This window comes from Peromyscus maniculatus, chromosome 2 (genome assembly GCF_049852395.1).
Source record: "Peromyscus maniculatus bairdii isolate BWxNUB_F1_BW_parent chromosome 2, HU_Pman_BW_mat_3.1, whole genome shotgun sequence".
In the NCBI taxonomy this organism is placed as follows: domain Eukaryota; kingdom Metazoa; phylum Chordata; class Mammalia; order Rodentia; family Cricetidae; genus Peromyscus; species Peromyscus maniculatus.
In genome coordinates this window covers 68787761-68805479 of record NC_134853.1, presented here as the reverse complement: position 1 = coordinate 68805479, position 17719 = coordinate 68787761, and the positions used below count along the sequence as shown (strand labels likewise).

General features: G+C 51.0%; 1 protein-coding gene across 4 annotated transcripts in view; it reads left to right on the top strand.

The window, feature by feature from the left end:
* Positions 1-17719, top strand: part of Pax5 (paired box 5) — a 192025-nt gene that overhangs the window by 134023 nt on the left and 40283 nt on the right. For all 4 annotated transcript variants that reach the window (XM_076564114.1, XM_042271079.2, XM_076564115.1 and 1 more), the window contains exon 8: positions 13539-13640. In XM_076564114.1, coding sequence (XP_076420229.1) covers positions 13539-13640 — 102 coding nt within the window. The remainder of the gene's footprint in view (positions 1-13538; positions 13641-17719) is intronic.

The following is a 17719-nucleotide window of genomic DNA, read 5'->3' as shown; positions in this document are numbered from 1 at the left end:
AATTACTTACTGAGTGCTCATATTTGTCTTTCTGGCTCTTCATATCCAGGCTGCACTTTTAGTCTGGCTACTAAGAGACAGGGCCAGTCAGAATTAGTTACATGTGGGGAATTAGTAATTTGGGAAAAAGAAATGTAGGCTTATTGTTTCTAGATAAACAGCGCTCCCTAAACGAACAGCTAATAAGCCTGGCATTAGGAGCCTGCCAGACCTCCTGTGATGGCTAGCTGCGGCTCATCTCAATTAGCTGGTCACTGTCTGTAGGCTGAGGTGGGCTGCTACCTCACGGCCCCCGTGAAGCAGCACATCCTTTAGTAGTGACAGGTCCAAAAGAAGAGGGACTCCTGAGCAGAGGTCCGTTTGTCCATCTCAGCTGCCAGTGGGGGCTGTGAGCTCGTGCCGTGTGCGCTGTGTGCAGGCAAGAGAGGCTGAGTACCAGGCTTTGTTCCCTCTCCGAGTCCTTGGCATTGTTCTTCCATTTCCCCCAAAGTGACAGTCGTCCGCCTTGCTAAAAAATCTTCAGTTCACGTCACCCTCTCAGGCATGGTTCCTCTAACAGGTGTCAGATACACCCTTGAACAGCTACAAACATAATTGCTTTAGTCATAATTGCTATAACAAGATACTAGGAATAAATAACCTCCAGAGAGATGTGTACTCAGCCCACAGTGCTGCAGTTCCCAGCCCAGGATCCTGCGGACTCGCCGATTTGAGCCTCTAGTGGGGATGTTGGGTCACGGTGATGTGGCGTGTATACGGAGGGCATTTTACATACATAATGACCAGGAAGAAAAAACTAAAAAAGCCAGGGTCCCACAATCCCCTTCAAAGACACGCCCCAAATGGCCTAAGCACCTCCCCCTAGGTCTGAGTTTCTTACAGTCACACCCTTTCTCCAAGGGCGCCTCGCTGGGGACAAAGCACAGGACCTCTGACAGACCCTGACCCACGCCACAGCATGAATATCCTACCGATACAAAACTGACAACACATGAAATGAAGATCTGATTCCATTTGTTAACTAACTGGGAAATTTGTTGATTCTCAGACTGCTTGAGAAACAGGGATTTATACCCTCTATCAGGAAAAGCCTTTATAAACGTCTTTGTGGGTTCAGTGGGTGACGGCATTTGCCCCAAAGTCTGATGACCTAGAACCCACCCGGTGGGAGGGGAAAATCAGCTTCCACGAGTTGTCATCTGACTACCAGACACATGCTATGACATGCGTGTACACACAAACACTCATGGACAGACAATAAATGTTTTACCTGCATGTATGTCTGTGCAACGCATGTGTGTCTACAGAGGCCATAAGAGGGCGTTGAATTCCCTGGAACTGAAGTTACAGACAGTCACGGGCCTCCATAGCTACACAGGCGTGGAGACTCAAACCCAGGTCCTCTGGAAGAGTAACTAGTGCTTAATTACTGAGCCCATCCCTTGAGCCCCCGAAATCTTTTTTAATTAAAAAAAATAAATAAGCCAGGAATGGTAGCACACGCCTTTAATCTCAGGTCTTAGGGGACAGAGGCAGGCAGATATCTGAGTTCGAGGCCAGCCTGGTCTACAAAGCAAGTTTCATGACAGCCAGGGCTACGCAGAGAAACGCTGTCTCAAAAAACAAATAACATTTGTGGGTGGGGAGTTCTGGGGACTGAATCCAGGTCTTGTGGGTGCTAGGCAAGCACTCTATCATTGAGCTGTACTTCCAATTCCTCAAGAAAAGCTTTTTAAAAAGTCAGCCTAAGAAGCAGATTGAAAACAAAACTGGTTAATAATGTTCTCTGAGGCCTCTCTGCCAAACCTGGAAGATCATCTCTCTCATCCGGCAGAAATCCACTCACTAGCCTGGGCCCCCACTGACTCACAGCTCAACTTAACACACCGCTCTCCAAACAAGGGACATTCCCTGGGAGACAGAGCCTTTGGTCTGCCCCTGAGGAATGCCCTGCGACACTGAGGGGTCCCGTCCACTGCCCACCTTGTTTAAGTTGTGAGGGATGTTCCGCAACTCACAGGAGCAGGGTCCCTTATGGCTCGTTGACTGTGAGCAGGGGGCTCCTGGGAAGACACCATGAACAGCCCTGGGGGAGGAAGAAGTGTCTGCGGTCATGGTGACAAGGACATGAGGGGCAGGAGCAGGTGTGTTACCTTTGCCCTCTTCGGTTCGGCCAAAGTGGACCTTGGCATGGCGTGGGGGTGGGGAGGCCTGGGAACAGCTGCTAGAATGGTGGGGGAAAAGGGGGCAGTGTGGTCCGGGCAAGCGGCTGTCATGGAGCAGGAGACAGAAAGTCAGGAGGGCCTGGAGACTGGCTGGGTGTGGAGAAGTCTCACTTTCATAAGGAATTTTCTCACTCTGAAGCCAGAGTGGCCAGGCAGCGAGGAGTGTCACCCACAGGATCGAAAAGGCAGGGGAGCCCCAGGACGCTGACTGGCTCCCACCTGTCTTCCTGAAGGCTGTCTGTGTTTTATTCGGCCTCCTCCACCACCAGGGCTTTCCTCTCTGGCAGGTACCTGGGCCCTGAGCAGCGGGGTCTGCTGACCCTGGGCAGCGGGGTCTGCTGACCCTGGGCAGCAGTCCTGACTCTAGCCAGGCCTGGCAGTGGATGGAGCTGCTGCTGGTGTGAGGTGGGTCAGATGGGACTCCAGGGCCTTGTGGATGAGTAATGGTGGAAAATTGGAAGTCTAGGGGCTAAACACTTGGACATATTTTCTTTGTTTTCAGGACATATATTTATTTTAATTTTGTTTAATTTTTAAATAAATTTTATCAATAAACCCTTGGAAAAAAACAATTCTTTTTAAAATTTTAAAATCACATTAGTTATGAGCATTGACATAGTCGAAATACTCCCAATGAAGTGGAACTCTGTGGAAAGCAGGACTCCCACTACCCTCGGTTATCCGAGCAGGTACTGCACACCCATGTCCACACTTAGAGAGGAGACCGTGGCGACGGTATGCAGGTCAGCAGCCCCATCTCCTTCAAGAAGTTTCTTTCCTGGGCACATGGCAACGAGACTGACTTCGAACCTCTTCCTGCTGGTTGCAGCTCAGAGGCTCTGGGGCGCACACGGCTGGGGGGGGGTTGCTGTGTGCAGGTATCAGGCAGACACTGATGAGTCTATCTTGGAAGCAGCCGTAACCAGCCTCTCTGCCTGTCCCTAAACCGATAAGGAGCCCACCAACTTGTAGGGTATTGGCATGGGAAGAACCTCCTCCAACCGGTTCCACCATTGTCCTTTATAGTTAGGGCAGAGGGAGAGACTGCGTGCAGAGACCTCCCTCCTGTGGGCAGGACCTCCTGGCTACCAGGGGCTGTCAGGACCAAGGACAGCACACACACACACACACACACACACACACACACACACACACACACACACACACACACACCTTGGTTAAGAAGCCATCTCTAGCTTCCTGTGCGCCCACCACACCCACCCCAAACCCATTCGCAGTTAAGGGCTGCCCTCCGGTGAGAACGGAGTGGTATGTCCGTCCTTTGCCTCTCACTCACCGTCAGGTAGGTGGAGGGGGAGTTGAGTCTGTGCCCCATGGCATTCAACGTGAAGGCTTTGCACACTGTCAGAGTAATGAATTCTGCAAGGGCTGAAGCGAGGGCTGGAGGATTTTTGTGTCATGTGTCTAAGAGTGACAACCCCCAGTGGTTAATTACTGCCACACGACGAGAACCGAGCTGGTAGCAAAATGAGATAAGTTCATTATGAGCTAAATTTGAAGTTAATTGGATTCACACACTCCCCCCCCCCCCATTAGTATACATACAGACTACCTAGGAAGGGGCTGTGTAGAAAAAAAAATGTTGCATCTGAGCAGAAACTGGTAATCAGGCAGGTCTGGTCATTTTATGGAGGTGGCGAGGAAGAGCCTCTGAGGTGTGAGTAAGAGGGAGCCATAGCTCTTTCAGCTGAGCAGAACTGAATCGTTGGGTTAAATTCATCTTAGCGGACACTTTCTGAGCACCTACTGCATACCAGGCCAGGACAGGGGAGGCAGGAGACAATAGTAGCTCCTGATCTCTGGAAAGCTCCAGTCCAGAGGCAGAAGGAGGACATGAGTCAGGGTGCAGGGAAGGAATGGGGAGGGATCTGGTGTCAGAAGGCCCAGGGTTTGGGTGGCTCCATTCCTTACCAAGGGTGTGAACTTGAGCGATCAATGATCATCTAAACAAAGCCTCCGCACCTTCATTCTCATGTCTAAAGGGCTGGTAATGGAGCTTGTCTCAGGATGGCGTTGAGGGGTAAATGAATGAGTATCTACAAAACACAATGGGACGTAGAACACAGCCCATGCTAGAAACATAGCTGGCATTGGAGATTAGGCACAAGAAGTATTGGCCCAAAGTGTGGCTCATAGGAACCCCTGTGGCTCTTTTGATTGGCCGGTGTCCAGGGATGCCCAGAGTTAAGGTGAGGGAAAATAGATACCACTTCTGCATGAGAAGGTTGCAAGGAATTCCCGGATCCATTTGAAAACAGTCATAAAGAGTGCCTTGTTTCATCCCCTAAAAGAACTTTTTCCAATTATAGAAAGAGACTCAGATAATTTTATTACTTTCCTAAAAATCACACAAGTAGTAAGTAGTGGAGGTAAGATTTGAACTCAGGCCTGTGTGTCTCCCAGGCTGGACCCCTCCCTGCCACATTCTAAGGTCTAGATTTGGCTCTAGAGGTAACTGGGGAAGGTGTGTGAAAGGGAGTGGTGGAGGGGGGGTAGGGGGTGGTGGAGTTGGGGGGGTACAGAGTGGGGGGTTTGCTTCCTGGCTCTTCAGGCCTGACCCTCACAGAGCTGACCCCGCATCTCCTCCCTGGAGGTAAGGCTGCCCTCTGGCGGCCATGGCCCTCAGGTCAGCTATGGTTTGTCTTTGCCCACCCTTGCTCTCTCCCCGAAGTACATCCCAAACCGGCTCACACCTCCCCTTCAATTGTTCATCCATAGTCACACCCCTCTTTGTCCCTCCAAGACTTTCTGTGACTTTTGGAATCTGACCTTGGGTTTTCTCCGCTCATCAGCTGGTGGGTACACGAGCAGCTCCATTGTCTGGCTATCACAAATAGTGCTACTATGAACCCTCACACGCAGGTTTTCACAGGGACAGTTGGTCCCATTTCTCTTGGTGACACAACTGGAGTGGAATTGCTAGGTCACGTGGGAACTCTGTGTCCAGACTTCCTGAAGTACACACACCCTTTTACATTCCCTCCAGCGGGAGATGAGAAATCCAGTTCTCTTCATCTACGTAAGATTATATTCTGTCTTTTAAATGCAACCGTCCTGGTCGGGGAGAAACACTGTATCACCATGGCTTTGATTTGCATTTCCCTAATGGCCAACGGTGCTGAGCTAAGTCTGGGCTTCCATTTGCTCCTTTCTGTCCACGTGCCTATGAACGTCCTTTGCTCATTTGAAACTGGTTTCTCTCTCTCTCTCTCTCTCTCTCTCTCTCTCTCTCTCTCTCTCTCTCTCTCTCTCTATTAATTTCCGACTTTTTAATATATTCTAGAAGAAGCCTCTTATGAGAAACTTGATTTGCAAATATTTTCTCCCATGCTATGAGTCATCTTCATTTTCTTTTCCTTTTAAAACTTTTTTAATAAAAAAAATTTTAGACTATGTAACCCTGGCTGTCCTGGAACTTGCTCTGTAGACCAGGCTGGCCTTGAACTCACAGAGATCCACCTATCTCTGCCTCCTGAGTGCTAGTATTTAAGGCATGTGCCACCACCCCCAGCTCATCCTTATTTTCTTACTGGTGTCTTTTAAAGCATAAAAATTTTTAATTTTAATTTGCTCCTTTTTAAATCACTTGTGTGATTTTTAAGAAAGCCTGGCCTAATCCAAGGCCATGGATGTTAACTTTTTCTTCTGAGGGTCCCTTAGTTTGAGTGAATACACTTAGGCCTTCGGTCCATTCTGAGTTATGTTAAGGCGGCATGAGCACCTCTGATTTTGAGTCATCATTACCTGCCTCTCCACACATCTAGCCTGGAGGGGAGTTCAGCCGCTTTCTTGGCCATGTGTAGCTCTGGTTTTTGTCTCAGAAGCACATGGAGTTTGTTCTTCTGAGTGGTGTAAGGAGCTACTCACTTATCTTTTTTCCCCAATGGTGAGTGGATTATCCAACACCACATAAAAGGTCCCCCTGTGCCCCAGTAAGCTGGGATCCTTCCCTCACCCCAGGCAGGAGCTGTGTGCCCACGATGGTCTATTTCTCACCTTCCTATCCATCCCATTGGTTTCCTGGTCATGAACAGATATCATGCCTTTAATTATAAAGACTTCCTGGGAGGTTTTAGCATCTGGGAGGCCAGTTTCCTTGTGGGAAACACTGAATAATCCAGCTAGAGTTGAGTTTCACTGGACATCAGGACAGGTGAGGTGAAGTCGCCACCATCCACTTCCTCTGAGACTTTGAGCAGTCATGATCCTCCTCTGGGTTTCCTCAGTGGTACATCAGGAGGAGGTACCAACTCTTCCTTTCCTCCCAGAATTGCAAAGAGCAAGGTTCCGTCTTGAGTTTCAAAATCACTAGAATTCCTTGCTATTAGTGGCCAAGGCTAGCGCCTAATTAGTCTCTCTAAGAGAAGGCTACACAAAGTCGGACAAAGTCTACTCACATGTGGGAGTTCTGTGTGTCGGGAACGCGATCACTTCTTTCTGCTCAGTTATCAGCAGCAGCACCACAGCTGCACAGCAAATGACGTAACTCATCCCCTTCTTGGTGAGAAGGGACGAGGGCATGAGCCTCCACGTCGTGCTGTGATTGGAGATGTTGCTTCTGTTTGGCCTCCCAGCCCAGACCGGATCAGCCAAGCAAGAGCTGTAGTGTCTCATCAGCTGCTTTGACTGAGGCAGTGATAGCGAAGCAGGGGAAATGCCCATTGCTCTTGGGGTCACGGGACCCACAGCTCCAGCCCAAGAGAGTCCTCAGAGGCCGATAGCAAAGCTGAGCTTTGAATTCTTTCTATGTTTCCTCCTTAGGATGTGTCCAGCTTCTGCTTGGATTCCTAGGTCTCACATACAAATCTTCTTTTTCTTTTTCTTTTTTTTTTTTTTTTTTTTTTTTTTTTTTTTTTGAGACAGGGTTTCTCTGTGTAGCTTTGTCCTGGAACTCACTCTGTAGACCAGGCTGGCCTTGAACTCACAGAGATCCACCTGCCTCTGCCTCCCAAATGCTGGGATTAAAGGCATGCGCCACCACCACCAGGCCTCACATATAAAGCTTGATTCAGTCATCAGTTATCAGACCACACTGCAATCAGGGCCGGCCATGACGTATCTTGCTCATGCCTTTGGGGGTCAGCTGGAAACTGGCTGAACTAGGGGAGGCTGAGTCACTCTCTGCTCTAGCATCTGCTTCATGGATGAGAGGCGAGGTGAGACATGTTCTCATGGTGACACAGAAGTGTGGCATGTGACGGGGTGCCACACCCAGACACGCATTCATGTCCCAAGTGCTGCCTGGGGAGTAGCAGCCGGTACCCTGTTGTCCAAGGCAAGGTACATGCTGAGGCCCCACAGGGCCAGAAAAACCCTCTCTGTTCAGTAAGGAGAGCTAAAATTCTGTTTCATTAGTTTTTAAAGGTGGTTATGTCCTTGCAACAGTTTTTTGGAGTCATATCATCATTTCTTTTTCAAGATGGCAGCAGAAAAGATGAAGCGTTAATTTTTGTAGAAGAGGACATTGAGTCTCTCCCAAGGTCATACAGGGGTTAAGGGTAAAGCAGGGCTGGCAGCTCAGGACTTGATGCTCCTCCTCACTGGTCTGCTTGCTGGCTGCTCCAATGTGTTAAGCTGGAGGCAGTCCTCTGCCCTGCTACATACAGAATTTTGTTAGTGATAAAGATAACATGGATAGTGTCCATCAACAGCCTCCATCCTGACTGGTGCTGGTACCCAGTGGAAAAGCAGGAAGTTGAGATGACACAAAGAGCTGTCGGTCTGACTTCCTCAGTCTGCCCAACAACAAGTTGTATGTTCCACGGGAGTACTCGTAGCCACAGGATGGAGCCTCTGTCCCTAGGGTGTTCTCTAAGTGAAAATGGATATGTGGGTAACACAAAGGAACCCCTAGGAACCAAAAGACTCAGTGGCAGGGTTCCTTGTAGAACACACATCACCATGTGCCAGCTTCTCACAGGGCACATTGTTGGAAAGGGAAGGAATGAGTCCCAGTACAACGGCAAGTTCAACGACAAGGCTGGAGCCAACAGCAAGCCCCACTGAGCCTGAACTTGGGAAGAACCTGCCACCAGCAGCCCAGGGCACACCTGCAGCCCTCCAGGCAGTGCTACACACCTGCAGGAAATTAAGGCTGTGAGCACTTACAACTTTACACTCACAGCCCTTCACACACGTGTGCACACTTCAGCCAGCAAGAGCTTCAGGGGCTCTGGGAGGCGGAGCTTTAACATCAGTGTAAGATTGGAGTGAGTTCGATCTTATTTACTAGCGTGTAAGGAATGAATTTTGGATGCCGATGTCTTTTCGATCTCTTTCATACAGTCAGACAGTTTTTTTTTTATATATATATAGTGATAGGATGTTCTAACCAATATTTTGATCTTGAACCATCTTTACATACCTGGAAGAAAACTCTTAGCATAGGAGTTGGTCATAGCACATCACTGCGTTGCTCAGTCAGTGTGGCAGTGGACGTTTGCTACCACTGTTGGTAGTAGCAAGAATGAAATAACTTGGTACCGTGTGAATAAGTCATGATGCTAGCCTTCAATTCTTAGCTTTTCTGCCGTGTCTGCTAAGTGCCTACGTCACAGTTAGGCCAGGTCGGTGGAATGAGTTAGGAAGACGCTCTTGGTTTATAGACTAGACCGTTTAATAACATAAGGATGTATCCCTTGAAGATTTAAAACAAGAACAAATAAAAACTTGCTCAGGAAGCTAAGTGGACAAGGCCCTTATTTTTAATAGAGACATTTTTAATAGAGGAGCTCTACTTCTCCAAGACTGTCGGGCTACTGGTATTTTCTAGCTGCTCTTGTGTTAATTACGGTAATTTACGTTTTCCTAGAAAATCGAACCTTTTGTTGAGAATTTCATATTTAGAAGTGTGCAGTTTATATTCTTCTTTATAAATGTTATTTTTCTATGATTTTAGTTATATCTTTGTTCATTCTTTATCTTTTTAAATTTTAACATAATTTCTTTATTAATTCTTTGGGAGTTTCATATCATGCACCCTAATTTTCCTCACCTCCCAGTCCCCCATATCCTCCCCTCACCCCGCAGTGCTCCCCAAATAGAAAATTTTAAAAAACCAAACCAAAACAAAGCAAGCAAGCAAAAACAAAAACAAGAACAAAACAAAAACCCTCTTCTCTTCTCTTCTCTTCTCTTCTCTTCTCTTCTCTTCTCTTCTCTTCTCTTCTCTTCTCTTCTCTTCTCTTCTCTTCTCTTCTCTTCTCTTCTCTTCTCCATCTTTCCCGCCTCTCCAACCCCTCTTCATTCATCTGGTGGCATTGGGAGCTGCAGTGTGTCACAGTGGACCCTTTTGTCCAGTCAGCTTTACTAGCAGATGTTCATTGCAACAAGTCACTGGTCTGGTTCAAGGCCTCTGGTGTCTGGTGCACCATCGTCACTGGATCCTCACTGGAACTCCTCTGGGATACCCCGAGGCCGCCTCAAATCACAGAGATCCTGCCAGTATCATTCCACAGGACCAGATCCTTCACGAGCTCCAGCAGGTCCTAGATGGGGTAGACGTTAGGGTGGCCAACCCCAGGCCTGGGTGGTAGCTGAGCTGGTCAGTCCAGGCCACTGGGGTCACCCGCCTCAGGCGAGGAGGCAGAGCCAGCTCCCCAATGCCCATGCCATGAGGGTCAGTTCCCCCTTACCTGTAGTGAGGGGTGGGGCCATCTCTCTGGAGTGCAGGGAGCCAGCTCTCTTGCTACCGTGTACAGCAAGAGGCAGGGCCAGCTTTCCCAGGGCCTGCGAAGGACAGGGTTGGCTCAGCACAGTCCTCTGATTTCATCACGCATGGTTCCTATGGCCCCTGAGGTGACACAGACCTCAGACATCAACACAGAGCCCAGCTGCAACTGCACCACAGACCCAGACATGGCCCTCAGCAGTAGCTTGGGCCCATTTATCTTGATAATTCTTCAGGATTTGTTTTGTCTTGACTTAGATCTGTCTGTTTTATTGGTCTTTTCAGGCGAGACTGGGTCCATTCAGGGTGGTCTGGCTAAAGATGTCACTTCATTTTCAAACAGTGACTCCCGGTTGTACCTGGGGTGGTGCCTGTCTTTTTGTTTCCTCTTTTACGTATCGATTCCTTCCTCCTTCCCCGAGTTTCTTTTATTGCTTTTTCATCCAGCCTTCTGAGTCGAGCTCTTTGCCAAGGTTCTGATTTTCTGAACCTTTGTTTGAAGGATCAAGGTTTTAAAGTGTGTGTACCAGCAGCAAAGACTGTTGACCAAACATGACCCAAAGGGCAGACACTGGTTGAAGAATGAGCCGGATCCCAGGAGGCAGGTGCCCCAGAGTCCAGGCCAAGCCTTGCTCAGATTCTCTGAGTTTCCATGGGTACACCCTGCCCTTCTCGGGGCCTGGTCTCCGTCTCGGGCAGCTGGGGAGTGCATGAGCAGCTGTACTAGGTGGGCCTCACCACACACCCTCCATATTCCGGGGAACATGTCTGGCACCCCTCTTTTGTCTTTACCCTCAGAAAAACATGTTCACTATAAAAAAAATCTATGTAGTCAAATTTCCTTCTGGAAGACGGAGCCAGTACGTAATGGTGATGGTGTCCCAGCTGAGAGATGGGACTTGAGGAATCATGGCCAGAAGTACAGATAGTCCCAAAGCAAGGGAGAGTCACGGATGGATTGACTAGCCATGCAGACATAGACACTGGCTCATTGGGGACATCTTGTTTCCTGTAAGAAAGGACTCATATCAATACCTCAGCTCCCCGGGTGGTTGAGGGCTACAGGCATTAACCTTTTCAAAATCTTGGCAAGAGCCTCGCATTTCCTAATTTCTTTGTAAGTGTTCTTTGCATGCGATTGTCATCATTAGATGGGAACCTGGGGTCAGGGACAGGGTGGGGAGATGCTGCCCAACTTGGTGGAGATGCTCCCACGATCGACAGAAATGCCCCTCACCAAAGCAGGCCCTGACTTTGGCTTTCTCACAGCCTGGCTACTGACATCTCAGCCCTGTGCCGAGTAGTCCGATTGGTGCCCACTCCCCTTCCTGAGACAGCGTCACAGCTCTCCGCCACCCCCATCCCTGGTCACTGACTCTGTAAAGGAGACTGAGGATGAGATGGCCTTGGGCTGGGGTAGGCATGGGGCTGAGGTGTCTGCTCTGCCACAGTCCTTGTGGACCCCAAGCCAGTCAATCCCCTTCCTCCACCAGGCCTGTTTTCCATCTGTAAAGTGGCAAGAAGAGCCTGGTCCAGGGTCCCCTCTTGAGTCTGTCCTTGAACAGGAGTGGAGGGGGCTGCATGGACCCCCAAGACCCTTGCTTCTCCAGCAGAGTGGCTTCTTTCACTAAAATGATGTAGATCTGTGCACTTCTGACCTGGGGGTACAAAGACTTGACTTGGAGCTCCGACTCTGCTGAGAGGCACGGGAAGCCTAATAGGGCAAACCTCCTCCATTGCCTCCGGGCCTGCAAGGTGGAGCTTTCAGTTTCGGCTTGGCCCTCCTTGAGAGGCTTGCCTGGGTGCAGTTCATGCCGAAGATGAGGGACTCCCAGAGTTAATCCTGGGGTGTTGGCTCAACTCCAACATCTCATGTAAAGACACGTGAGTCAGGGTGCCCAGCCCAAAGCCAGGGAGGTGATGAGCTCGGGCAGGAAGGGGACTTCTTTTGGGGATTGTCAGGAGTTCTTGAAGTTCTGGAAGGTTGGCAGACTGGGAGTTGAGGCAGCTTCCAGGATGGTCACTGACGGGGGGCACTAGAAGGGCTGTGGAGTCACTCATGTTCCTGTTCTCACACTACACACTGGATTCTGTTCTTTGGGGGGGGACATGGTCAGAGATGACCCTCCTCTGTGGAGTCACTCATGTTCCTGTTCTCACACTACACACTGGATTCTGTTCTTGGGGGGGGACATGGTCAGTGATGGCTCTCCTCTGTGGAGTCACTCATGTTCCTGTTCTCACACTACACACTGGATTCTGTTTTTTTGGGGGGACATGGTCAGTGATGGCCCTCCTCTGGCCACCTCTTGGTGGGGCTGGGCTCAGAGTCCCTACTTGTGTACTGCTGGTTTGTAGGAAAGACCGACAGGTACTCTGGTACTCATCCTGGCTCTGCACGACCAGCTGTCACTCACTGTCTAGCCCATGGGCCTCTCATGACCCCCCCCTCCTCAGTGTCCACTCCCTAGTCCCAAATCTACATCCTTTCCCATCACTTCCCATTTCCCATCACTTAGCTTCTTAGGGTTAGCTGTCCGTCCTCTCCCCTAGGACAGCAGCTTCCTTCAGGGTTCAGTAAGGGAAGCGCTTTCTCAAAGTCTGGCTTCCACGTCCTAGCTCCCTGTCGCAGATAAGCTGCAGGAGGGTTCGAAGGGACACAGACAGGGGCATGGTTGTTCTTTCCTTGTGCATTCTGCTACCTTGAGATCCCTTCCCACAAGCCTCTTGGATGTTTGGTTACCCTGTGGACTTACTCATAAAATGCCTACTATGTGCCACAAGGCGCCTGCTCTGCCGTGGGTCCTGGTGAGACCCCAGCCACTCTCTCCCTTTTTTTCCATTTAAGGTCTGTTTTGTCATCCCCATAATGTCAGCTTGGGCTGGCCAAGGGGAGTTCTTGGTGCTCTTCTTGCACTGATTCTTGAGCAGAGTGAAAGACTCTTAATGGATTCCCACCTCTCCAGCAGGGCCATGGTGATGGACATGAAGTCATCCCTGCCCTCGAAGAGCTGGGAGTCCCCACTTGAGAGTCAGGGCCTTCACCTCCACATGCCAGTATTGGTGTTGGGAGAAGTGCCCCACACGTTTACTGAATAAAGGAACAGCTCTGGGTCTTGGGAGGGAAAATGCAATCCACGGCCAGATCCGGTGCTGGGAGATTGGAGGTGCTCCCACCACGGGCTGTTGGGAATAGAGGAGGGAGGTGTGTGAGCCTGGCAACGGTGGGCGACTGTACGTGGCTGGAGGAGGGGGCACTGTATGCTGAGAACCAATGGGAAGCCACAGGGTGGAGATGGAGCAGTCTAAGTCACACTTGAGGAGCACACAGCCCGCTATGTGGCACGGCCATTGTCCCACCCCCGAGCGGTTCTGATTTCTCAGAGATGGACCACAGTTCTAGCTTGTTCCTCGCCAAGTAGAGCCGGGAGAGCTGGCGTGGAGTGTGTGTGTGTGTGTGTGTGTGTGTGTGTGTGTGTGTGTGTGTGTGTGTGTGACATGGGGAGTAAGTAGAGCATGCTGGTGTTCAGCATCCAGAAGTGACAAAGGATGTCCAGGGAGCTGTGGCCGGGCAGCAGTCTGCAGAGATGCTCACCCTGTGATCTGTTGCTTTGATTCTTCAGGCCGCGACTTGGCAAGCACGACCCTCCCCGGGTACCCTCCGCACGTCCCCCCCGCTGGACAGGGCAGCTACTCTGCACCAACGCTGACAGGGATGGTGCCTGGTGAGTTTGCACTGTCCTCGTCCCCACAGCAGGCAGCAGACGGGGTTGCTGTGGGAGGGCACTCTCTGCCCCAAAGCAGCCCAGGTGACCTCCGCGCTTCAGAGAAGCCAACCTGAATAAATCAGCAGAGGCCGACTCAGCCTCTTCCGCAGCAGGGTCTGCAGTGGGGCCAGGCTAGCAGAGGCTTCACTGGGGAGGATATCAGAGGCTGGGTCCTTGTCTGACACTTGAAAAGTCCCTGGCCAGCCACGCTGGGCACCAGAACCCACGGGGGTGCCGGGCCAAGAGTGCAGGGCCAGCCAGTTGGGGTATCCCCTAGCCTTCCTTCCCTCCTCCAGCTTCTCCTTTATTCCTCAATCTGTGTACCAGGAACCATATAGAAACCCCCCAAGGTGCGTGCACTTGGTGGCCTTATCCCTTGAGCGTGAGCACAGTGTGTTTTCGCGACTGGTAGGTTGTTGACGGCTGAGTTTGCCACTTGGACTATACTGAACTCCATTAAAACCTTAAACTCTGTCCCTGCACCAGTGAAGTGTCATTGACCCCAAGAACAGAGCTCTCCATTCCTTAAAGGATGTCCTCTGTTTCCCCCTTCTCCATCCATCCCGTGGACCAGGGTTAGTCCACAGAGCCGAGGGGCTCCTTTCTCCACTCTGGAGGCCCACCCGGGTGGAGCTATCTGTGTTCCTTCTGGCTCTACCTCAGGGCTGTCCTCTTAAAGGTGCCCTAATGGTCTGTTTGTGAACCCCTGATGGTGAGCTCTTGGTGGGGACTCACAGGTGTGTGTGTGTGTGTGTGTGTGTGTGTGTGTGTGTGTGTGTGTACACATGCCAACAAGTGGAGCAGTTTAGGGCACAGGCAAGTGGAGTTTCCCACACTGCCCACCCCGGCAGAGAATATCAAGGAGCCCCGGAATTGGAAGTCCCATCCTGGCCTAGTTGTGTGCGCCGTGTATTTAACAAGGTAGGAGGCTGGAGCATATTTCATTTAACGGTTTGTTAGCTTGATTTATGCTTTTTAAATATGAGACATATGGGAAATGGCCTCGGTGAGCACTCTTGTCCTGGGCCTTGCCAACACCGGGGAGGTCTGCCAGGTGTTAGCGCAAAAGCTTCGCCTTTCCTGCTGCAAGGATGGCCCTGTGGCAGACGCCAAAAAAATGCAGTGCCCAGACGAACAGAGGTGGTGGGCACACACTGCCACCACCACACCCTTGGGCTCCTCATCTGCCAGCCTCTAGCCGTTGAGGCCACAGACCACATTCAAGAACGGCTCTTCACCTTTATGTGGCACTTCCATACCAACAGGCAGACTTCCTTCTCTGTGCTCACACGGAACAGCTCTGTCAGATGGGCTGGCTCGAGGGTGTAACCCCATTTCTCTGAGTGGCTGGGATCCAAAGAAGTTAGCAGACTGCATAGAGCTGCGAATGAGCTCGGCCCCTGGCAAATAGGGTCTCTAAGTCCCCAACTCTAGCTTTTCAGAAGGGGATTATAGTAACCCTGGGTCCTGGTCCCAATTAGAGCCAGTGAAAGAGAGACCACATTGATGGCCCTGCCAGAGCCTCCCCTTCTCCCAGAGAGCTAGTTGAGAGAAGCAGCCAAACCTCATCTGGTTTATCCAAAGTGAACAACCCTTGGGCCCTGCCATCCCTCCAGCCCCAACTCCCAGGCCGCACACACCTGGCTATGGGCTTGCAGAGGCCCCATGGGGATGGTAGCTTCTCATCCAGTAGGGATGGGAGCAGGATTCACAGGACCATCCAAGGGCACAGTGTCCCGTCCATTGCAATGGGAACACAGGGCCTCCGGGACTCAGTCCCTCACCACAGAGGGCAAGCGCACAGAACTGAAGAGGAGAAAGCAAGGACTATGGCTGGGGGCCTGCTGCTCAAGGACCCTGAATTCTTCCTGCTCCGTATCTCTCCCCCTGTTCCTGCCCCTTCACCGCCCCTTCCTCCTCCTAACTGGCTCCGCGCTTTCTCTTGTCCCACACTCACAGCACTTAACGCCAGATCAAGACAGCTTAGCTCTTGCTCCTCAGTGTCCTGGCCACTGTCATGTCCTGTTTCTACGTTGTCTCCAAGCCTGTTTCTTAGATGGCTTACATCCCCAGCACAGAGGCCCTCACCCTTCAGCAGAACAGTGGTCTGGCCTGCCCCCCATGCATTGTCAAAGGCTGGCCCTAGCTAGCTTTGTGGGCCCCTATTCCAGCCCTCCCGGTCCTGAGTCACCCATCTTCATTCTGTATCCTTGGCTGGACCACTTCCCACCTTGGCCTGTTGCGATCCAGCCTCACTCTTCAGGTCTGAGCACAAGCGTCACTGCCCACAAGCTTCCAGGATGCTCCCACCTGGGGCCAGTGTTTTGTGTTCCATGGGCTATGTGGTGCTCTCGCTGGAACCTTCTTAGCCTTGGGTATCATCATAGCACCAAGCAGGCTCTGGGTATTCTCTGTGCGTGTTGGCTAGGGGACGGTGTCAAGGCAAAGCAGATAAACCTGTGTTTTAATTTCCTGTGACAAGTAGAAGAAAATCCTAAACGCAGTGCTCAGAAGAGTGGGAACATTCTCTCACAGCTCTGTAACGAGTCTGAGGTCAGGATCACCGGGCCAAAATGCTGGTGCTGTCACAGTGCCCCTCCCTGGGAAGCCCTGGAGTGGCTGTCCCTCAACTCGTCCAGCTTCGTCCTTGCTGGAGCTGCATCACCCCAAGGCCAAGTCTCTACATCACCCTTCCTTCATATAAGGGCACTCATGGCCCATGTAGGCAATCAGGGTCCTTCATAGCCCAAGGTCCCAACTTCTGCACATCTGCCACCTTGTCTCGGCACTCACAGGTTTCACATAAGGAGCTCACACGTCAGGTTCCAGGGACCAGGACGTGACTACTCTGTGATCTGTTTGAGGGCTTCGATCTTACATTTGTTCAGATTTCTGCCGCTTAACCTCTCGGGTTTCCAAGTCCATGAGGTATTTACTTGACGGGATCCAGTTATCATAGCCATGGGGGCCTGTTGGCGTGTTCTGAGAAAACAGTTGACATGACTCTGGGGGAGCTGTTATCTAGTTTCCCAGCTCTGAGGCGGCCACACTGGGATAGATGGTTTTGCTATGTGAATCAGTCTCCCGTACTTGCCGCAGCCTGCAGGGCAATCTGCAGGGAAACCGGAAACCCCATAGCTCTCTGCCTCCGTGGGCTCTAGGAATCACTTGGCTGTCGCTGCTTTCCACATGTAAGTAGAGCCTTCCATTCATAACATATGCTTTCAGGACACACAGAAGAAGGACTGCCTCCAGGGTATACTCAGGCAGTTGAACTTTGGGATGTGAAAAAAAAAAACCGGGCCCAGCATGCTCTGTGTTGAGTGGCAGCTTGTTGGCATGCCCTGCTTCCTGGTCCTGATGCTGTTACCGTGTTATCTGCCTCCCCTGCTCCAGGACGTTCTCATGTCCAGCAGCACACGGCATCCAGCTCCTCTGAGGTGTTTGCAGACTCCCTTCCTGCAGCCCTTTGCAGATTGCTTACATTGAAGAAAGCAAAGCCCGCATTTTGTATCCGCTTAAGGTGGAGACAGTTTTCAGTTTCTATTCTCATCAAGTCTCAGCAAATGCCAAAAGTTTTGCACCAAAGATTCCATAGTGTCTTGACCGGTGAGTAAGTATCAGACGCCTGCCTGAAGATATTTGTGCAACCTAACAGATATTGACATGGCATTTGGAACTCTTAAGCGCCCCAGGCTGCGGGGAAGGGGGTTCGCTGCCCTTTGGCTTCAGTGAGTCTGAAAACAGGGCAAGCATCTTTGAGAATCACTCAAGGGATCAGGGACTCCCGCCCCAGCCCCTCGCTTGGCTCCCGCTTTGGAGCTGTAGGCCAAGTGCCAGCAGGCCTGACAGTGTCCTGTCTTCCCCAGGCTGTGGCGGGTACAGAAGCTGATAGACAGGAGGCCTGTCAGACAGTGTGAACAAAGGAGCATGGCCTGTCCCCGCAGTCCCCGAGGTCCCTGTGGTCCCCACAGTCCTGGGCACTCTAGTAGTCACTAGTAGTCAAGGATTGGGAAACATTACTTCTAGAAGCCTTG